The sequence below is a fragment of the Leucopleurus acutus genome (genome assembly GCF_964270905.1).
Source record: "Leucopleurus acutus genome assembly, chromosome: X".
Taxonomy (NCBI): Eukaryota; Metazoa; Chordata; class Mammalia; order Artiodactyla; family Delphinidae; genus Leucopleurus; species Leucopleurus acutus.
In genome coordinates this window covers 131,736,231-131,755,324 of record NC_139148.1, presented here as the reverse complement: position 1 = coordinate 131,755,324, position 19,094 = coordinate 131,736,231, and the positions used below count along the sequence as shown (strand labels likewise).

The 19,094-nt window shown below is 35.6% G+C and overlaps 1 protein-coding gene across 2 annotated transcripts in view; it reads left to right on the top strand.

Annotated features, from left to right (window-relative positions):
• Positions 1-19,094, top strand: part of TMLHE (trimethyllysine hydroxylase, epsilon) — a 68,302-nt gene that overhangs the window by 38,899 nt on the left and 10,309 nt on the right. Inside the window, exon 6 of one of the 2 annotated variants that reach the window (XM_082864656.1) lies at positions 906-1,142. The exons of the other annotated variant lie outside the window; for it this stretch is intronic. Coding sequence (XP_082720782.1) covers positions 906-1,142 — 237 coding nt within the window. The remainder of the gene's footprint in view (positions 1-905; positions 1,143-19,094) is intronic. 2 annotated transcript variants of the gene reach the window in all.

The window sequence follows — 19,094 nt, the reverse complement described above, 5'->3', positions numbered from 1 at the left end:
ATATATAACTCAACTATTTCAACATGTCCTTAAACTGAACCTCTTCCTCAACCCCTCTCACCCCCTTTTTATCATCCAATTATGCATCTGCCTGTGTTCTCTTGGCAGATGGCATTATTTGTCAGGTTGTCCAGGTGAAAAACCTGCAGGCATTCTAGATATTTGCCTGGTTTTCGTCCTCTGTCATGTTGCTTAGCTGTGTCCTCTTTTCTATAAAACCCATCTCTAAGCTCAACCCCTCAGTATTTTTCTCTGCTATTTCAGTTATCAAAGTTGTTTTCCATGTTTTTTGTCATCTTGCTTCCCACCAGTTCATCTCCCATCTCAGTTTAAACTCGTTGTTTTACGTTGATATCTTTGGTCATACTTTTTCTTTTTGGGGGGGGGGCCTGGAATGCCCTCTCCTCACCTCAATCTCATTTCAGCCCAACTCTTGCTCATTCTTTAAGACTAAGCAAAACCATTCTCATCCACCTCCAAAAACATTTCTCTATACAACACACCACTACAATAATTTCCTCTGTTTATGGCTCCACTGTATCTTGTATACAACTTTATTATAGTGCCTGTTGGTACTTACTTGCTTCATCTCTTCTTAGTAGACTGGCCTTCTTTAAAACAGAGACTATACCTTATTCATGATGGTATTCCCTGGGTCTGTCACATATAGCCATCAATACATGTTAAATATGCTTAGGAGGAACCTGTAGTGGCATTAATATTTCAAAGCACAAAAAAGTACAGCTGGCTATGAAGGGAAGACAATTGGGAAATGAGATTTATTTCTTAGTGAAAAGAAAATGACACAGTGGAGTCAATAATCATTTCATATTTTTTTTCTAAAATTTTGATATATTCTCTTTTCTCCACTGAACAGAATAATTTAATTTTTTCCCCCTCTTTAGCATTCAAGTGTTTCACTGTCTTAAGCATGAAGGAACAGGTGGCAGGACACTGCTAGTAGATGGATTCTATGCAGCAGAACAGGTACTTCAGAAGGCACCTGAGGAATTTGAACTCCTCAGCAAAGTGCCATTGAAGCATGAATATATTGAAAATGTTGGAGAATGTCACAACCACATGATTGGGGTAGGGCCAGTCTTAAATATCTACCCATGGAATAAAGAGCTCTATATGATCAGGTGAGTACCAAAGAACTATCTCTCAGTGTAATGTATTTGTCAGATATTAGTCTTCTAATGTAATGAAAATTCCTAATATCCTATGTCTGTCACATTTTAATATTACTATTGTATAGCTTTCTATTAGTACAATTTCCATTCTTATTTTAATTCCCATGGAATAATAAATAGGCCAACAGAGAAGGAATGCTAGATTGGAGGGGACAGATATTTCACATAGCATTTAAAATGAAAACATTTTAAAAACAAAACACAGTTATTAAATTGTGCTCAGTCACCAAATAGCTAGGGTACCCAAAGGCATGATAACAACAACATTTGACTGTTGCCCAGATTTATGCAAAGCTCCTGACCTGTGTATATCCAATAGTCTACTAGGTATTGCCACCTAGTATCTTGTAGGATCATAAAGCACAGTTTATTCAAAACTGAACTCATCATCTCCACTCATTTCAAGCCTTCTCCTTCACACTGAATTGTGAAGATAAAAATAAATTGTTGCCCCTGTCTTTGCCCCTGGACTGTAGTCGGAACTACATAAATACTAAATCACTTCCCTGGGATAAGCTCCACTGGAAAACTCTCCCTCAGTCATTCTTATATCTCAATTGCCTAAAACAATGAGTAGGTGCTCAATATTTTCCCAAACATTTTATTACGAACATTTTTCATAATACGGAAAAGTTGAAAAGCATTTACAAGAAAACTCATATACCTACCACCTAGATTCTACCATTGAGATATTACTATACTTACTTTATTACCTATCTATCCATCTTTCTATCCCTCTGTTTATCTATCAGTTAATCTTATTTTTGATACATTGGAAAGTACATTGCAGATATGAGTATATGTCCCCCTAATATACTTCAACATTTATAACCTTAAGTCTAAAGTTCAATATTTGTTTACAGATCTTTAATTTTGATATAAAATATACATACAGTGATGTTATAAATATTGAATATACACTTGCTGAGTTTTGAAAAATGCATACACCTATGTAACCCAAACCCCTATCAAGATATCGAATATTACCATCACTACAGAAAGTAACTTTATTCCCCTTCTCAGTCCAACCCTGCACATACACTGAGAGGAAAACCCTGTTTTGATTTTTTACCACCATAGATTAGTTTTGCCTGTTCTAGAAATTCAGATCATGGAACAGATCTCTTCTTTTATGAATAAACACCTGAGCTGTTTCCTGTTTGGTGTTATTATGAATAAAGCTTCCATGAATGTTCATGTATAAGTATCTTTGTAGATATGTGTTTTCATTTCACTCAGATAAATACCGAAGAATGGAACTGCTGGATCGTAGAGTAGATGACTTTTTAGTTTCATTAGCAACTGCCAGAACTTTTACTAAAGTACTTGTTCCATTTTACATGGACATCAACAGTGTATGAAAGTTGTACCCACTCCGCATCCTTGTTAATACTTGGCGGTGTCAGTCTTATTAACTTTAGCCATTACGGTGGGTGTCTCCTTGGGGTTCTAATTTGATGATGTTGAGCCTCTTTCCATGTGCATGTTGACCATTCATATATTTTCTTTTGCTAAGTATCTAGTTAGATCTTTTGCCCATTTTTTCACTGGATTGTCTTTTCATTATTGAGTTGTAGGGGTTCTTTATATACCCTGGTTACCAGTTCTTACCTGATATGTTTTAGGAATATTTTCTTCTAGTCTGTGGCTTACCTATTTATTTTTTAACTGTGATGTTTGATAAGCAGAAAATTTTAATTTTAATGAAATGTAGTTGATCAGTTTTTTCCCTAATGATCATTGAATCTGTGACCTGCATAAGAAATCTTTGACTACCCCCATGACATAATGATATTCTCCTACGTTTTCTAAAGGTGTTATGGTTTTATCTTTTGCATCTAAGTCAGTGATCTATCTCAAACTAATTTTTTACATGTTGTGAGGTAAAGGTAGAAGTTCCTGTTTTATACACATGGATACTCAGGTGTTATAGCACCACTTGTTGAAAAGACCTTCCTTTCCCCCATTGGACTACCTTTGAAACTCTGTCAAAAATCAAATGACCATATAAAGGTGAGTTTGTTTCTGGACCCTCTGTTTGGTTCCATTATCTATTTGTGGATCTTTATGACAGTTCCACACAGTCTTGGCTACTGCAGGTTTATAGTAATTCTTGAAGTCAGGTAATATGTTTGTCAACTTTGTTATTTTTCAAGATTATTTTGGATATTCTAGGTCAGGGGTTTACACACTTTTCTGTAAAGGGCCAAATAGTATTTTAGGCCTTGTAGGCCGTATGGTCTCTATTGCAACTACTCAGTACTGTGTGGAAACACAACAGCAGCCATAGACAATACGTGAATGAATGGGTGTAGCTGTGTTCCAATAAAACATTATTTACAAAAACAGGCAGGAGTCTGGGTTTGGCCCACACACCATAGTTTGCCAGCCTTAGTTCTAGGTTCTTTATATTTTCATATAAATTTTAAAATCAGCTTTTCAATGTTTAGGGAAAAGCCTGTTAGGATTATGATTGAGATTGCTTTGAATCTATAGATCATTTTGGTGAGAACTGACAAACTAACAGCTTTGAGTCCTCCAATCCATGAACCTGATCTTTCTATATATTTGGTCTTATCTAATTTCTCTCATCAGTGTTTTATATTATTGAAGATAGAAATCTTGTGTATCTTTTGTTTATTTTATTTCTAAGTATTTTTATGTTTTGATGGTATTATAAAATAAAATTTTAATATCATTTTCCAATTATTTGCTGCCATTATATAAAAACAATTTATTTCTCTTTAAATTAGCATTTTATTCTATAGCCCTGCTAAAGTCATTCGTTAATCCTGAGAAGTTTTTATTTTTTAGGTTTCTTGGAATTTTCTATATAGACAATCACGTTGTAGGGGCAGTTTTATTCTTTCCTTTCCAATCTATATGCTTATTTATTTGTTTTTCTTATCTTGTTGCATTGTTTAGCACTCCACTATTATGTTAAATAAGAGTGGCAAGAACAGACATCTTTAGGATGAAAGTGTTCACTATTTTGCCATGTATGACATTAGCTGTAAGGGTTTAGTGATGTTTTCTATCAGATTAAGGAATTTCCCTTCCAAGTTTGCTGAGAGGTTTTTTTAACCATAAATGGGTATCACATTTTGATAAATGTTTTATCTTCATTTATCAATTGAAATAATCATATTATTTTTCTTCTTTATTCTATGGATATGGCAAATTACATTAAGTTATTTTCAAATGTTAAACCAACCTTGCACTCCTAGGATAAACTGTACTTGATCATAATTTATTACTATACACACACACACACACATATATATATATGTATATGTGTGTGTGTGCATGTGTATGGACCCAGTCAAGAGATAGATACTACATGGTAGGTTAAACAGGGAAAAGTTAATATAAAGAATTAGGAACTAGGATAAAAGAGTGACTATGAGATATGAGGAAATTAATGTATATAATATTCTTTCAGAGCAGCTACAGTGTCATTGCATTTTAAACACAATGCTTTGCCATCTAATTTGATAACAAAATAATCCATACTCCTCTGTGCCTTAAACACATGACACTTAAGTCCACTTTTCTCTTTTGTTGTTCCAACATTATGGGTATGCACTGGTAATAAAAAAGTTTTAAATATTATGGAATGACAGTATGTAACATTCAAAATGCTGGTAGTAATAACTGTATCACCACAATTTGTAATGTGCTGAGCAGTGGTGCAAAATGATGAGAGCACCACATACGTCTCTGTTGCTACTACTCAACTCTGCCATTGTAGTATGGAAGCCACCATAGACATATAAGTGAATATATGTGGCCATGTTCCAATAAAACTCTGTTTCTAGACACTGAAAGTTGAAATTCATATAATTTTCATGCATCACAAAATTTAAAAAAAGATATGAGGAAATTCATTATAGTACCCTAGGGCTGAGGCAGAGTATCCAAGGAAGAATAAACATGGAAGAGGTTCAGATCTGGAAGAAAGAGTGGTTCAGCCACCTGATATCAGAGAAGTTTGCTGATTTAGCCAGGCAGGAGCTGGTCTAGAGTTGCTGAGCAAACAATAGGCCACCCTTCCAGAGTACAGGCAGGCAAGGGAGCCGGCAATCAGCAACTGGTGGTGTGAGTGTGCAACGGAAGCCTAGGTGCCAGTGAAAGCATGCAATCTAGGTGCTCTTAAGTCTTCCTGCTTTCACTGGCATTCAGACTTACTTTCAGTATGTGATCCCACAGAACACAGGAGGCCTCCTGCAGGTCATTCAGGAGCTCTGGTTTACTATGCTGAGAGGGCTATGGAAAGGTTGTCACCAAGATGAGGCTGCAAGGTGGCATAGGGACCGTGTCCTGGGCCCTGAGGGTTGGTGCCACCTGATGCCCTCACACCTACACAGCAGAGACCTGGCTAGGGCCAGAAATAGCAAGAGAACCTCTTTCTCCTGCAGTGTCCCTCCAACACCAGCTACTGAGAAAGTTTAATGTTGTACTCGCTATAAAGGAAAAATGCTAAAAGAAATTCTTAAATCAAGAACATGTATTGTATGTAAGGATGCATTCAGAACTGAGAAGCAATAAATTAGTAACTGATACATACATATCTGGTTTCAGCTTAATAATATCATGTTGAGAAGTTTTGCATCTAGGTTCAAGAGGGATATTGGTCGACAGTTTTCTTGTTTTGTAATGACTTTGTAAAACTCTGGTTTACCAAAGAGTTTGTGTGGTACTAGTGCTATTTCCACCTTAAATGTTTGCTAGAATTTACTAGGCAAACTGTCTGGGAATGGAGTTTATTTTATGAGAAAGTTTTGGATATTAAATTCAATTTTTTATGTATATATAGAGCTAGTAAGATTTTTGTTTCCTCTACTGGTTCTTTCAATAAATCTGTACATTTTATCTAAGTTGTCAATTGTTCAGTCATAAAGTCATTCATAATATTCTCTTATTCTTTTCATATAATGTCTATCATCTCTGTAATGATGATTCTTCGTATTAGTAATTTTAGCTCTCTTTTTTTCTTGTTTAGTCTAGCTAAACGTTTACCAATGTTGTTCGTCCTTTCCAAGAGCCACCGTATTGCTTTGTTAATTCTCCCTATCGTTTGTTCCTATTTTATTGATTTATGTTATCTTCATTATTCCTTTACTTTTACATACTTTTGGTTTAATTTATTCTCATTTTTCTAGTCCCCCAAGGTAGAACCTTATATCATTGATATTATACATTTAGTCTTTTTTAATACAATCATTAAAAACTATGTTTGTACCTCTAAGCCTTTTTACCTGCATCCTACAAATATTGATGTTTATTTTCATGATAATTAAGTACGAAATATTTTCTGATTTCGCTTATGTGTTCTTTCTTTAACCATGTTATTTTGTATTCTGTGTCCTCTCTGATTTTTTTGACTAATTATTCCGTCAGCCACTGAGAAAACACCACTAAAATATCCAAATAATATGGTGATTTTGTCTATTTCTCCCTTTAATTCCATCAGTTCTTGCTTCATGTTTTTTGAGTATCTGTTACTAAGCACATACTAATTTATGATTTTTATGTCTTTCTGATGAAACAACCTTTTGTCATAAAATGTCCCTCTTTCACTTTGTTTTGAAGTCTATTTTATCTGAAATTAATATAACCACTCCAACAATCTTATACTTACACTTTGCATGCTATTTAATTTTCTATCTTCTTTTTCTGACTTATCTGTGTTTTTGTGTTTAAATAAATGGCATATACGTACTTCAGTCTTACTTTTTTATCCAGTCTGACAGTCTCTTTTAATTGGGATATTAAGTGCATTAACATTTTTTAAACCTTTAAAACATTTTAAAAGTTATTTGTATACCATAAAATTAATATGTTTTAAGTATCTAATTCAGTGATTGTTATTGTATTTACAAAGTCATGTAACCATCATCACAATCCAGTTTTTGACATTTCTGTCAACCCCAAAAGTTCCCTCCTGCCCATTAAGCAGTGACTCCCCCATTCCCTCACCCCAACCTCAGTCCATCACAGCCCCTAGCAATCACTTATCAACTTTCTGTCTGTATGGATTTGCCTATTCTAGACATTTTCTGTAAATGGAATCATATAATACATAGTCTTTTTTTTTGTTTCTTACATCTTTATTGGAGTATAATTGCTTTACAATGGTGTGTTAGTTTCTGCTTTGTAACAAAGTGAATCAGTTATACATATACATATGTTCCCATATCCCTTCCCCCTTGCGTCTCCCTCCCTCCCACCCTCCCTATCCCACCCCTCTAGGTGGTCACAAAGCACCGAGCTGATCTCCCTGTGCTATGTGGCTGCTTCCCACTAGCTATCTATTTTCCGTTTGGTAGTGTATATATGTCCATGCCACTCTCTCACTTTGTCACAGCTTACCCTTCCCCCTCCCCATATCCTCAAGTCCATTCTCTAGTAGGTCTGTGTCTTTATTCACGTCTTACCCCTAGGTTCTTCATGGCATTTTTTCTTAGATTCCATATATATGTGTTAGCATATGGTATTTGTCTTTCTCTTTCTGACTTACTTCACTCTGTATGACAGACTCTAGGTCCATCCACCTCATTACAAATAGCTCAATTTCGTTTCTTTTTATGGCTGAGTAATATTCCATTGTATATATGTGCCACATCTTCTTTATCCATTCATCCGATGATGGGCACTTAGGTTGTTTCCATCTCCGGGCTATTGTAAATAGAGCTGCAGTGAACGTTTTGGTACATGACTCTTTATGAATTACGGTTTTCTCACAGTATATGCCCAGTAGTGGTATTGCTGGGTCATATAGTAGTTCTATTTGTAGTTTTTTAAGGAACCTCCATACTGTTCTCCATAGTGGCCGTACCAATTCACATTCCCACCAGCAGTGCAAGAGTGTTCCCTTTTCTCCACACCCTCTCCAGCATTTATTGTTTCTAGATTTTTTGATGATGGCCATTCTGACTGGTGTGAGATGATATCTCATTGTAGTTTTGATTTGCATTTCTCTAATGATTAATGATGTTGAGGATTCTTTCATGTGTTTGTTGGCAGTCTGTATATCTTCTTTGGAGAAATGTCTATTTAGGTCTTCTGCTCATTTTTGGATTGGGTTGTTTTGTTTTTTGTTATTGAGCTGCATGAGCTGCTTGTAAATTTTGGAGATTAGTCCTTTGTCAGTTGCTTCATTTGCAAATATTTTCTCCCATTCTGAGGGTTGTCTTTTGGTCTTGTTTATGGTGTCCTTTGCTGTGCAAAAGCTTTGTAGTTTCATTAGGTCTCATTTGTTTATTTTTGTTTATTTTTGTTTTTATGTCCATTTCTCGAGGAGGTGGGTCAAAAAGGATCTTGCTGTGATTTATATCATAGAGTGTTCTGCATATGTTTTCCTCTGAGAGTTTGATAGTTTCTGGCCTTACATTTAGGTCTTTAATCCATTTTGAGCTTATTTTTGTGTATGGTGTTAGGGAGTGATCTAATCTCGTACTTTAACATGTGCCTGTCCAGTTTTCCCAGCAACACATATTGAAGAGGCTGTCCTTTCTCCACTGTACATTCCCAACTCCTTTATCAAAGATAAGGTGACCATATGTGCATGGGTTTATCTCTGGGCTTTCTATCCTGTTGCATTGATCTATCTTTCTGTTTTTGTGCCAGTACCATACAGTCTTGATACTGTAGCTTTGTAGTATAGTCTGAAGTCAGGGAGCCTGATTCCTCCAGCTTCGTTTTTCATTCTCAAGATTGCTTTGGCTATTCGGGGTCTTTTGTGTTTCCATACAAATTGTGAAATTTTTTGTTCTAGTTCTAGTTCTATGAAAAATGCCATTGGTAGTTTGATAGGGATTGCATTGAATCTGTAGATTGCTTTGGGTAGTAGAGTCATTTTCACAATGTTGATTCTTCCAATCCAAGAACATGGTATATCTCTCCACCTATTTGTATCATCTTTAATTTCTTTCATCAGTGTCTTATAATTTTCTGCATACAGGTCTTTTGTCTCCTTAAGTACATTTATTCCTAGATATTTTATTCTTTTTGTTGCAATGGTAAATGGGAGTGTTTTCCTGATTTCACTTTCAGATTTTCCATCATTAGTGTATGGGAATGCCAGAGATCTCTGCGCATTAATTTTGTATCCTGCTACTTTACCAGATTCATTGATTAGCTCTAGTAGTTTTCTGGTAGCATCTTTAGGATTCTCTATGTATAGTATCATGTCATCTGCAAACAGTGACAGCTTTACTTCTTCTTTTCCCATTTGGATTCCTTTTATTTCCTTTTGTTCTCTGATTGCTGTGGCTAAAACTTCCAAAACTATGTTGAATAAGAGTGGTGAGGGCTTCCCTGGTGGCGCAGTGGTTGAGAGTCCGCCTGCCGACGCAGGGGACACGGGTTCGTGCCCCGGTCTGGGAAGATCCCACATGCCGCGGAGCAGCTGGACCCATGAGCCATGGCCACTGAGCCTGCGCGTCCAGAGCCTGTGCTCCACAATGAGAGAGGCCACAACAGTGAGAGGCCCGTGTACCACAAAAAAAAAAAAAAAAGTGGTGAGAGTGGGCAACCTTGTCTTGTTCCTGATCTTAGTAGATATGCTAATACATAGTCTTTTGTGTCAGCTCTCTTTCACTCACTTAGCATAATGATTTCAAAGTTCATCCATGCTGTAATATGTATCTGTTTAATTACTGAATAGTATTCCTTTATATATATCGTATTTTGTTTATACATTCAACAGTAATGAACATTTGGATTATTTCTAGTTTGGGGCTATTCCAGATAATGTTGCTATGAACATTTGCATACAGGTCTTTATGTAGACATGTTTTTTCATTTCTCTTGGGTAGATTTCTAAGAATGTAATTGCTGGTTCATATGGTAACTCTGCATTTATCCCTTTGAGGAACTGCTAAACTGTTTTCCACACCGGATGCACCAGTTAACATCCCTGCCAGTAATGTATGAGGCCTTCAGTTTCTCTACATCCTCACCGGCATTTGTTATTATCTGTCTTTGATTATAGCCATCCTAGTGGGTATGAAGTAGTATCTCACTCTGGTTTTGATTTGCATTTCCCTGATGATTAATGATGTTGAACATCTTTTCATTTGTTCTTTCATTTTGCTTCTTGGCCATTTGTACATCTTCTTTAGTCAAATCTGCTGTCGATTTTTAAATTGTATCATTTGTCTTTTTTTTTCTTCCAGTTTCATTGAAATGTAATTGACATACAGTGCTGTATAAGTTTAAGGTGTACAGCATAATGATTTGACTTACATACATCATGAAATGATTATCAACAATAAGTTTAGTGAACATCCATCATCTCATATAGATACAACATTAAATAAATAAATAAATATTTTTTTCCTTGTGATGAGAACTCAGGATTTACTCTCTTAACAATTTTAATGTATAACATACAACAGTGTTAATTATATTTATCATGTTGTACATTACATCCCTAGTAATTTTTTATCTTACAGTTGGAAGTTTGTACCTTTTGATCATCTTCATCCAATTCCCCCTCCCCCCTCTACCTTCTGCCTCTGGTAACCACAAATCTGATCTCTTTTTCTGAGAGTTTGTTTGTTTGTTTGTTTTTGAAGTATAATTGACCTACAACACTATGTTAGTTCCTGGTGCACAACATAGTGATTCAATATTTCTATACATTTCATACCCATCACCATGATAAGTCTACTTACCATCTCTCACCATACAAAGTTATTACATAATTATTCATTATACTCCCCACACTCTACATTTCGTACCCATGACTCATTTGTTTTGTAACTGGAAGTTTGTACTTCTTAATGTCCCTCAGCTATTTCTCTCATCCCCCTTCCCCTCTCCCGTCTGGCAACCACCTGTTTGTTCTCTGTATCTTTGACTCTGTTTCTCTTTTGTTTTGCTTGTTCATTTGTTTTATTTTAAAATTCCACATATAAGTGCTATCATATGGTACTTGTCTTTCTCTGTCTGATTTATTTCACTTAGGACAATGCCCTCTAGGTCCATCCATGTTGTCACAAATGGCAAGATCTTCATTCATTTTTATGGCTGAGGAATATTCCAGTGTGTGTGTGTGTGTGTGTGTGTGTGTGACATCTTCTTTATCCACTCACCTATTGATGGGGCCTAAGTTGCTTTCATATCATGGCTACTATAAACAATGCTGCAGTGAACATAGGGGTGCACATATCTTTTCACTTTAGTGTTTTTGTTTTCTTCATATACATACCCAGGAGTAGAATTGCTGGATCATATGGTAGTTCTATTTTTAAGTTTTTCAGGAAATTTTCTACTGTTTTCCATAGTGACTGTACCAATTTACATTCCCACCAACAGTGCACGAGGGTTCCCTTTTTTCCACATTCTCTCCAACACTTGTTATTTGTTATCTTTTTGATAATAGCCATTCTGATAAGTGTGAAGTGATCTCTGTGTTTCTATACACTAACAATGAACAATCAAAAAGAGAAATTAAGAAAGCAATCCCATTTATAATTGCATCAAAAAGAATAAAATACCTAACAATAAATCTAATCAAGGAGGTAAAAGACATGTACCCAGAAAACTACAAGACACTGATGAAAGAAATTGAAGATAATACAAACTGATGGAAAGATATACCATACTCCTGGCTTAGAAGAATTAATATTGTTAAAATGTCCATACTACCCAAGGCAATCTAAAGATTCAATGCAATCCCTATCAAAATACCAATGACATTTTTCACAGAACTAGAACTATAATTATACAATTTGTATGGAAACACAAAAGACCCTGAACAGCCAAAACAATTTTGAGAAAGAACAACAAAGCTGGAGGTGTCACGCTCCTTGATTTCAAACTGTACTACAAAGCTACAATAATCAAAACAGTATGGTACTGTCATGAGAACAGACAAATAGACCCATGGAACATAATAGAGAGCCCAGAAATAAACCCATGCACTTATGATCAATTAATCTATGACAAAGGATGCAGAATATACAATGGGGAAAAGACAGCCTTGTCAATAAATGGTGTTGGGAAAACTGGACAGCTACATGCAAAAGAATCAATCAAACTGGACTACTGTTTCACACCATATATAAAAATAAATTCAAAATGTAGTAAAGACTTAAATATAAGACCTGAAACCACAAAACTTCTAGGAGAAAACATAGGGAATATGCTCTTTGACATTGGTCTTAGCAATTTTTTTGGATATATCTCCTCAGGGAAGGGACACAAAAGCAAAAATAAACAAATTGGACTACATCAAACTAAAAAGCTTTTGCATAGCAAAGGAAGCTGTCAATAAAATGAAAAGGCAGCCTACTGAATGGGAGAAGGCATTTGCAAATGATATATCTGTTAAGAGTTAATATCCAAAATATATAAATAGCTCATACGGCTTAACATCAAAAAATAACTCAATTTAAAAATGAGCAGAGTACCTGAGTAGACATTTTTCCAAAGAAGACATACAGATGGCCAGCAGGCACAGGAAATGTTCAACATCACTAATCATCAGGGAAATGTAAATCATTTGAATTCTTGTTGGTAAGTTTTATGAGTTCTTTAAATATTCTGGCTACAAGTTCCTTATTGGATATGTCATTTACAATTATTTTTCTCCCAGCATGTGGCTTGTCTTTTTACTCCCCTGTGTTCTTTGGTTGTGCTAGAGTTTTAAATTTTGATGATATCCAAATTACCTATTTTTTCATTGCTTGTGTTTTTCTGTCTTGTATCTAAGAAGGCTTTGCCTAAACTAACGTCATGAAGATTTACTCCTGTGATCTATTCAAAGAGTTTTATAGTTTTAGCTCTTACATTTAGCTCTCTGATCCATTTTTTAGTTAATTTTTGTTTATGGTGTGAATTAAGGGTCCAACATTGTTCTTTTCCTTGTGGGTGTTCAGTTGTCCCAACACTGTTGTTGAAGAGATTATATCCTTTCCCCTATTGAATGGTCTTTGCACCCTTATTGATAATCAACCAAATATATTATATATATATTATTTTTAGTCTTTTGTTTTCTTTTTGCCTGATCATTTTTTTTCTGTTCCTCCTTACCTACCTTCTTATGGATTATTTTAATACATGTTTTGAATTATACCTTAATTTATGCACCATGTAAACATTTTTTCTGGGAGCTTTCAAGATTTTATGTTTGGTTTGCAGCAATTTGTCTGTGATATTCCTAGCTGTGGTTCTCTTTATTTTCTTCCAAATGGGAATTCTCTGAGCATCTTGAATCTGTAAATTTATGTATTTCACCAAATTTTGGTCATTATTTCTTCAAAAAATTTTTCTGCCCCCTTTTCTCTTTTTTTCTGGAACTCCAGTTACACACATGTCAGACCTTTTGATATTGTCCCACAGGTCCCTGATGTTTTATTCATTTTCTTTCCAAAAGTTTTTAAATCTTTTCTTCAGATAGATCAAATGAAATTAGCCAGTTTTCAAATTCACAGACTCTTATCTGTCAGCATCATTCTGTTGTTAAGTCCATGTAGTAAATGTTTTAATTCAGATGTTGTATTATTCAGTTCTAAAATTTACATGTGGTTCTTTTTTATAGTTTCTTTTATTTTTGGCTGAGAGTTTCTATCCCTTCATTACAAGCATATTTTTCTTTACCTCAGTGCATGTAGTGAAAATAGGTGCTTTAAAAATGTTGTCTGGGGCTTCCCTGGTGGTGCAGTGGTTGGGAGTCTGCCTGCCGATGCAAGGGACACGGGTTCGTGCCCCAGTCCGGGAAGGTCCCGCATGCCGCAGAGTGGCTGGGCCCGTGAGCCATGACCACTGAGCCTGCACGTCTGGAGCCTGTGCTCCGCAACGGGAGAGGCCACAACAGTGAGAGGCCCGCGTACCGCAAAAAAAAAATGTCTGATAATTCCAACATCTGAGATATATAAGGGCTGACCTTATTTGATTGTCTTTTTCCTTTGATAATAGGTCACATTCCTGGTCCTTGTTACATTGAATAATATTGAATTGAATTCTGAAGAATGTGAATATTATGTTATTAGGACTCTAGATTATATTTCTCTAAAGAATGTTGATTTGGGGTTTTTTTAGTAGGCAATCAATTTAATTGTGCTCAGATTTCAAACTCCGTTCTTTGATAGTTCAAACTTCAATTATTTTAGCTCTAGATGTAATGCTGGGAGTTTCTCTTGCACTTGTGAAATTCAGGGGCAATCCACATATTTGGGTAGAGCTTATAAAGTTTTGTGCTCCTCTTCTCTGATTCTCTCCTTTCCAGGATTTCCTCTTCACCTTCTGGTGGCAGTTGATTCCCCAAACTCTGTCGTTTGGTTCTTCAGGACAGAAAGACTGAGAGATTTCTTTTGGGGTTTTAACTGCCCTGTATGGTAAAGGCTGTAGCATACCCTCAGGCTAGATGCCATGAAAATGGGAAACTCACCCAGTACAGTTTCTTTCCTCCCCTCCAATATCTGCCTCTACAGTACCTTTGGATAGTTGGTTTTTGTATTTTGTCCAGAGTTTTAAATTGCCACCTATGAGAGGAACAGGTTGATGTAATAGGAGTTTACTTAGCCATTATCAGAAGCAGAACACAGTGCTCAATATTTTTTAATAAATAAAAACATAGCATGCTTAGGCATTCCCTGGCAGTTCAGTGGTTAGGACTCCACGCTTTCACTGCCACAGCCTGGGTTCAGTCCCTTGTTGGGGAACTAAGATTCTGCAAGCTGCATGGCACAGCTATATATATATGGCATGCTCTGTATATAAGTAAGCTTTTTCTATAAATGAGACATTATAATAGGTGCAATACCTATTCACATTTTAAACCTTATTAAAACATTTTAGAGCAAGAGGTATTAAAATGCAAATATTTTGGTACAACTACTTACCTATTCTTCAGCCGTTATTATTCAAAGCTTAGTCTAACCCTGTCCTCCAAGTCTGAGTATAACTTACTGTGAAGACTTCCATGGTTTCTAGGGCTCATTTTTGTGGCTTGAGATAGCTAACTAGTGTTTATTTTAGCTAACATTATTGACCACCTATGTGTCAAGCACGGTGTTAGTTCATAATATATAATACTTCATATAATCCTAATAACCGTATAAGGAAGTTATTATTATTCTCAGTTTTCTGATGGGGAAATTGAGGCTCAAAGTGATCAAATAGTTTCTCTAAGGTCACACATCTGAACTGGGATTGTAACAGTGATCTGTCAGAGTACAATGCCCATCAAATGCATCTTCCATTCAATCACTGAGCTCTCTGTACTTGGAAAATCTTTAATTTTCTGTCAACTAATAAGAGGAATAGTTTCATTAGGACTCCCTAGATATTCTTGTCAGATAACTGTCTGCTTTATTTTCTTTCCTCTACTTCCAGGGCTTTCTTGCATCATATCAAAGCAGAAAAAAAACAAACAGAAAAATTTTGCAATAATATAATGACATCACTTTGAGCAAAAGTCCAGAAGTCATCTTATTCTAAATATTAAAAAAATTGCAAATCCATTTTACTAATCTGTAATAAACTTTTCCTGCTGCTTCTTGCTATCAGCCTTAGAAAACAACATCATCTAATATAATATAAATAGTGAATACTAGATCTCATGTGACCTTGGACAAATCTTATCTTTATGTTCCTTATCTATAAAGTAAGATAATAATTAATAGCTGTGCTACTTACCTCACAGGGTTATCAGATAGAGGGTCAGTGAGATTGTGTATATGAAAACACTTACAAACTTCAAATCTCTATTTGAAGTCAAGAGATCACAATCATGATGTGTAAAAAGTTGACCTCATGAACCAGCATACACAAGAATTAGATCATTGTTCTGCTCTCTGGTACTAACAATGAGTTAAAGTATTATGGAGACCTGATTTCAAAACCACTCTGCTATTTATAAACTCTGTGGCAGGTTTAACCTAAGTTTCAGTTGCTGCACATGTGAAAGGAGGCTAATACCACCTTCCCTTCTGGGGTGATGAAAGGATTAAATGAAATAATATTTGGCCAAGTGCCTAACACAGCACTGAGGGCTTCTGGAAGTGACAGTGAGTGTCAAGACCCTGGTGAAAACTATGCTTCCTCACCCATTTTTCCCTGTGCGCATGGCTCCTTGAAGCCTGGGATGAAGGACTATTATATGCATTCTTTCATTTGATTTTCACAATAGCTCTATGAGGTCAGCTAAGCAGATGTTGTTATGCTCATTTTTATATGTGAGAAAACTAAGGGTATTGGCTCTGATTGTGCCATGTACTATTTAACACTAATGAATACTGTATGATGTCCAAAAAAGGTACCATTAAATGTTTTTTCTCTTTTAAAAGAATAGCTTTGGGGCTTCCCTGGTGGCACAGTGGTTGAGAGTCCGCCTGCTGATGCAGGGGACACGGGTTCGTGCCCCGATCCGGGAAGATCCCACATGCTGCAGAGCGGCTGGGCCCGTGAGCCATGGCCGCTGAGCCTGCGCGTCCGGAGCCTGTGCTCCGCAACGGGAGAGGCCACAACAGTGAGAGGCCCGCGTACCGCAAAAAAAAAAAAAAAAAAAAGAATAGCTTTGGCAGTATCTATTAAAGCTGAGCATATACATACCCTATAACCCAGCAATTCCATTCTTAAATTTATATCAAACATAGATGAATATATATATATATTCACCAAAAGACAAGTAATAGAACGTTCATATCAGCACTATTTGTTTTCTTTTTCCAGTTTTATTGAACTATAATTGACATACAGCATTGGTATTAGATTAAGGTATACACATAATGTGTTGATTGATATATATACATGTTGTGACATGATTACCACAATAGTTAAAATCTATTACCACTTAGTTACAGATTTTTTATTTCTTGTGATAAGAACTTTTAAGATCTACTCTATTAGCAACTTTCAAATATACAATGCAGTCTTATTAACTAATTAGTCACCATAGTGTACATTAGGCCTTATCTTTTAACAAGGAGTTTGTACCTTTTGAGCACCTTCACCCATTTCACCCACCCCACAACCCCATCTCTGGCAACCACCAATCTGTTCTGTTTCTATGAGTTCAGTTTTTTTATTCCACATATAAGTGGAATCATACAGTATTTGTCTTTCTCTGTCTGACTTATTTCACTTAGCGTAATACCCTCAAGGTCCATCCATGTTGTCACAAATGGCAATATTTCATTCTTTTTATGGCTGAGTAATATTCCAGTGTGTGTGTGTGTGTGTGTGTGTGTGTGTGTGTGTGTGTGTGTGTGTATTACCACATCTTCTTTATCCATTCATCTGTCATGGTTACATAGGTTATTTCCATGTCTTGGCTATCAGAAATAATGCTACATTTAACATGGGGGTGCAGGTATCTCTTTGAGATAGTGATTTCACTTCCTTCAGATACATGACCAAAAGTGGAATTTCTGGATCACATGGTAGTTCTATTCTTCAGTTTTTGAGGGACCTCCATACTGTTTTCGATAGTAGCTACACCAATTTACATTCCCACCAACAGTGTACAAGGGTTTCCTTTTTTCCACATCCTCACCAACAATTGTTATCTCTTGTCTTTTTGATAATAACCATTCTGATAGGTGTGAGGATATATCTCATTGTGGTTATGATTTGCATTTCTCTGATGATTACTGATGTTGAGCACATTTTCATGTACCTGTTGTCCATTTATATGTCTTTGGAAAAAATGTCTATTCAAGTCCTCTTCCCACTTTTTAATTCAAGTCCTCTTCCCACTTTTTAAGGGTTTGTTTTTTGGGGGTTTTTTACCATTGAGTTGTATGAGTTCTATATATTTTTTGCATATTAACCCCTTATCAGATATATGATTTGCAAATATTTTCTCCTATTCTGTAAGTGGCATTTTCATTTTGTTGATGATTTCCTTTGCTGTGGGGAAGCTTTTTAGTTTGAGGTAGTCTCATTTCTTTATTTTTTATTTTGTCACCTTTGCTTTATTTGTCAAAACAAAAAATCATCACCAAAACCAATGTGAAGGAGCATACACCCTATATTTTCTTATAGGAGTTTTATGGTGTCAGGTCTTACATTCAAGTCTTTAATCCATTCTGAATTGATATTTATGTATGGTGTAAGATAGGAGACCAGTTCAGTTGTTTTGCATGTGGCTGTCCAGTTTTCTCAACACCATTTATTGAAGAAACTTCTTTCCCCATTGAGGATTCTTGCTTCCCTTGTCAAATATTAGTTGACCATATATATGCATGGGCTTATTTCTGGACTCTGAATTCTGTTCCATTGGTCTATGTGTGTGGTTTTATATGAGTATCAAAACCATACTGTTTTGATATGATTGCTTTGTAATATAGTTTGAAATCAGAAAGTTTGCTGCCTCCAGCTTTGTTCCTCTTTCTCAAGATGTTTTCGCTATTCTGGATCTTTTGTAGTTCCACACAAATTTTAAAATTGCTCTTTCTATTTTTCTGGAAAATGCCATTGGAATCCTGATAGGGATTACATTAGATCTGTAGATTGCTTTGGGTATTATGAACATGTTAACAATATTATTCCATAAGCATGGAATATCTTTCCATTTATTTGTGTCATCTTCAATTTCTTTCATCAATGTCTTATAGGTTTCAGTGTACAGATCTTTCACCTCCTTGGTTAGATTTATTCCTAGGTATTTTATTCTTTTTGATACAATTGTAAATGGGATTGTTATCTTAATTTCCCTTTCTGATAGTTTGTTTTTAGGGCATAGAAATGAAACTGATTTCTGCATGTTGATTTTATATTTTGCAGTTTAATTTGTTTATTAATTCTAACAGTTCTTTGGTGTAGTCTTTAGGGTTTCTATATATAATATCACATAGTCTGCAAATATAGACAGCTTTACTTCTTCCTTTTCAATTTGCATTCCTTTTATTTCTTTTTATTGTCTGATTTCTGTGCCTAGGACTTCTA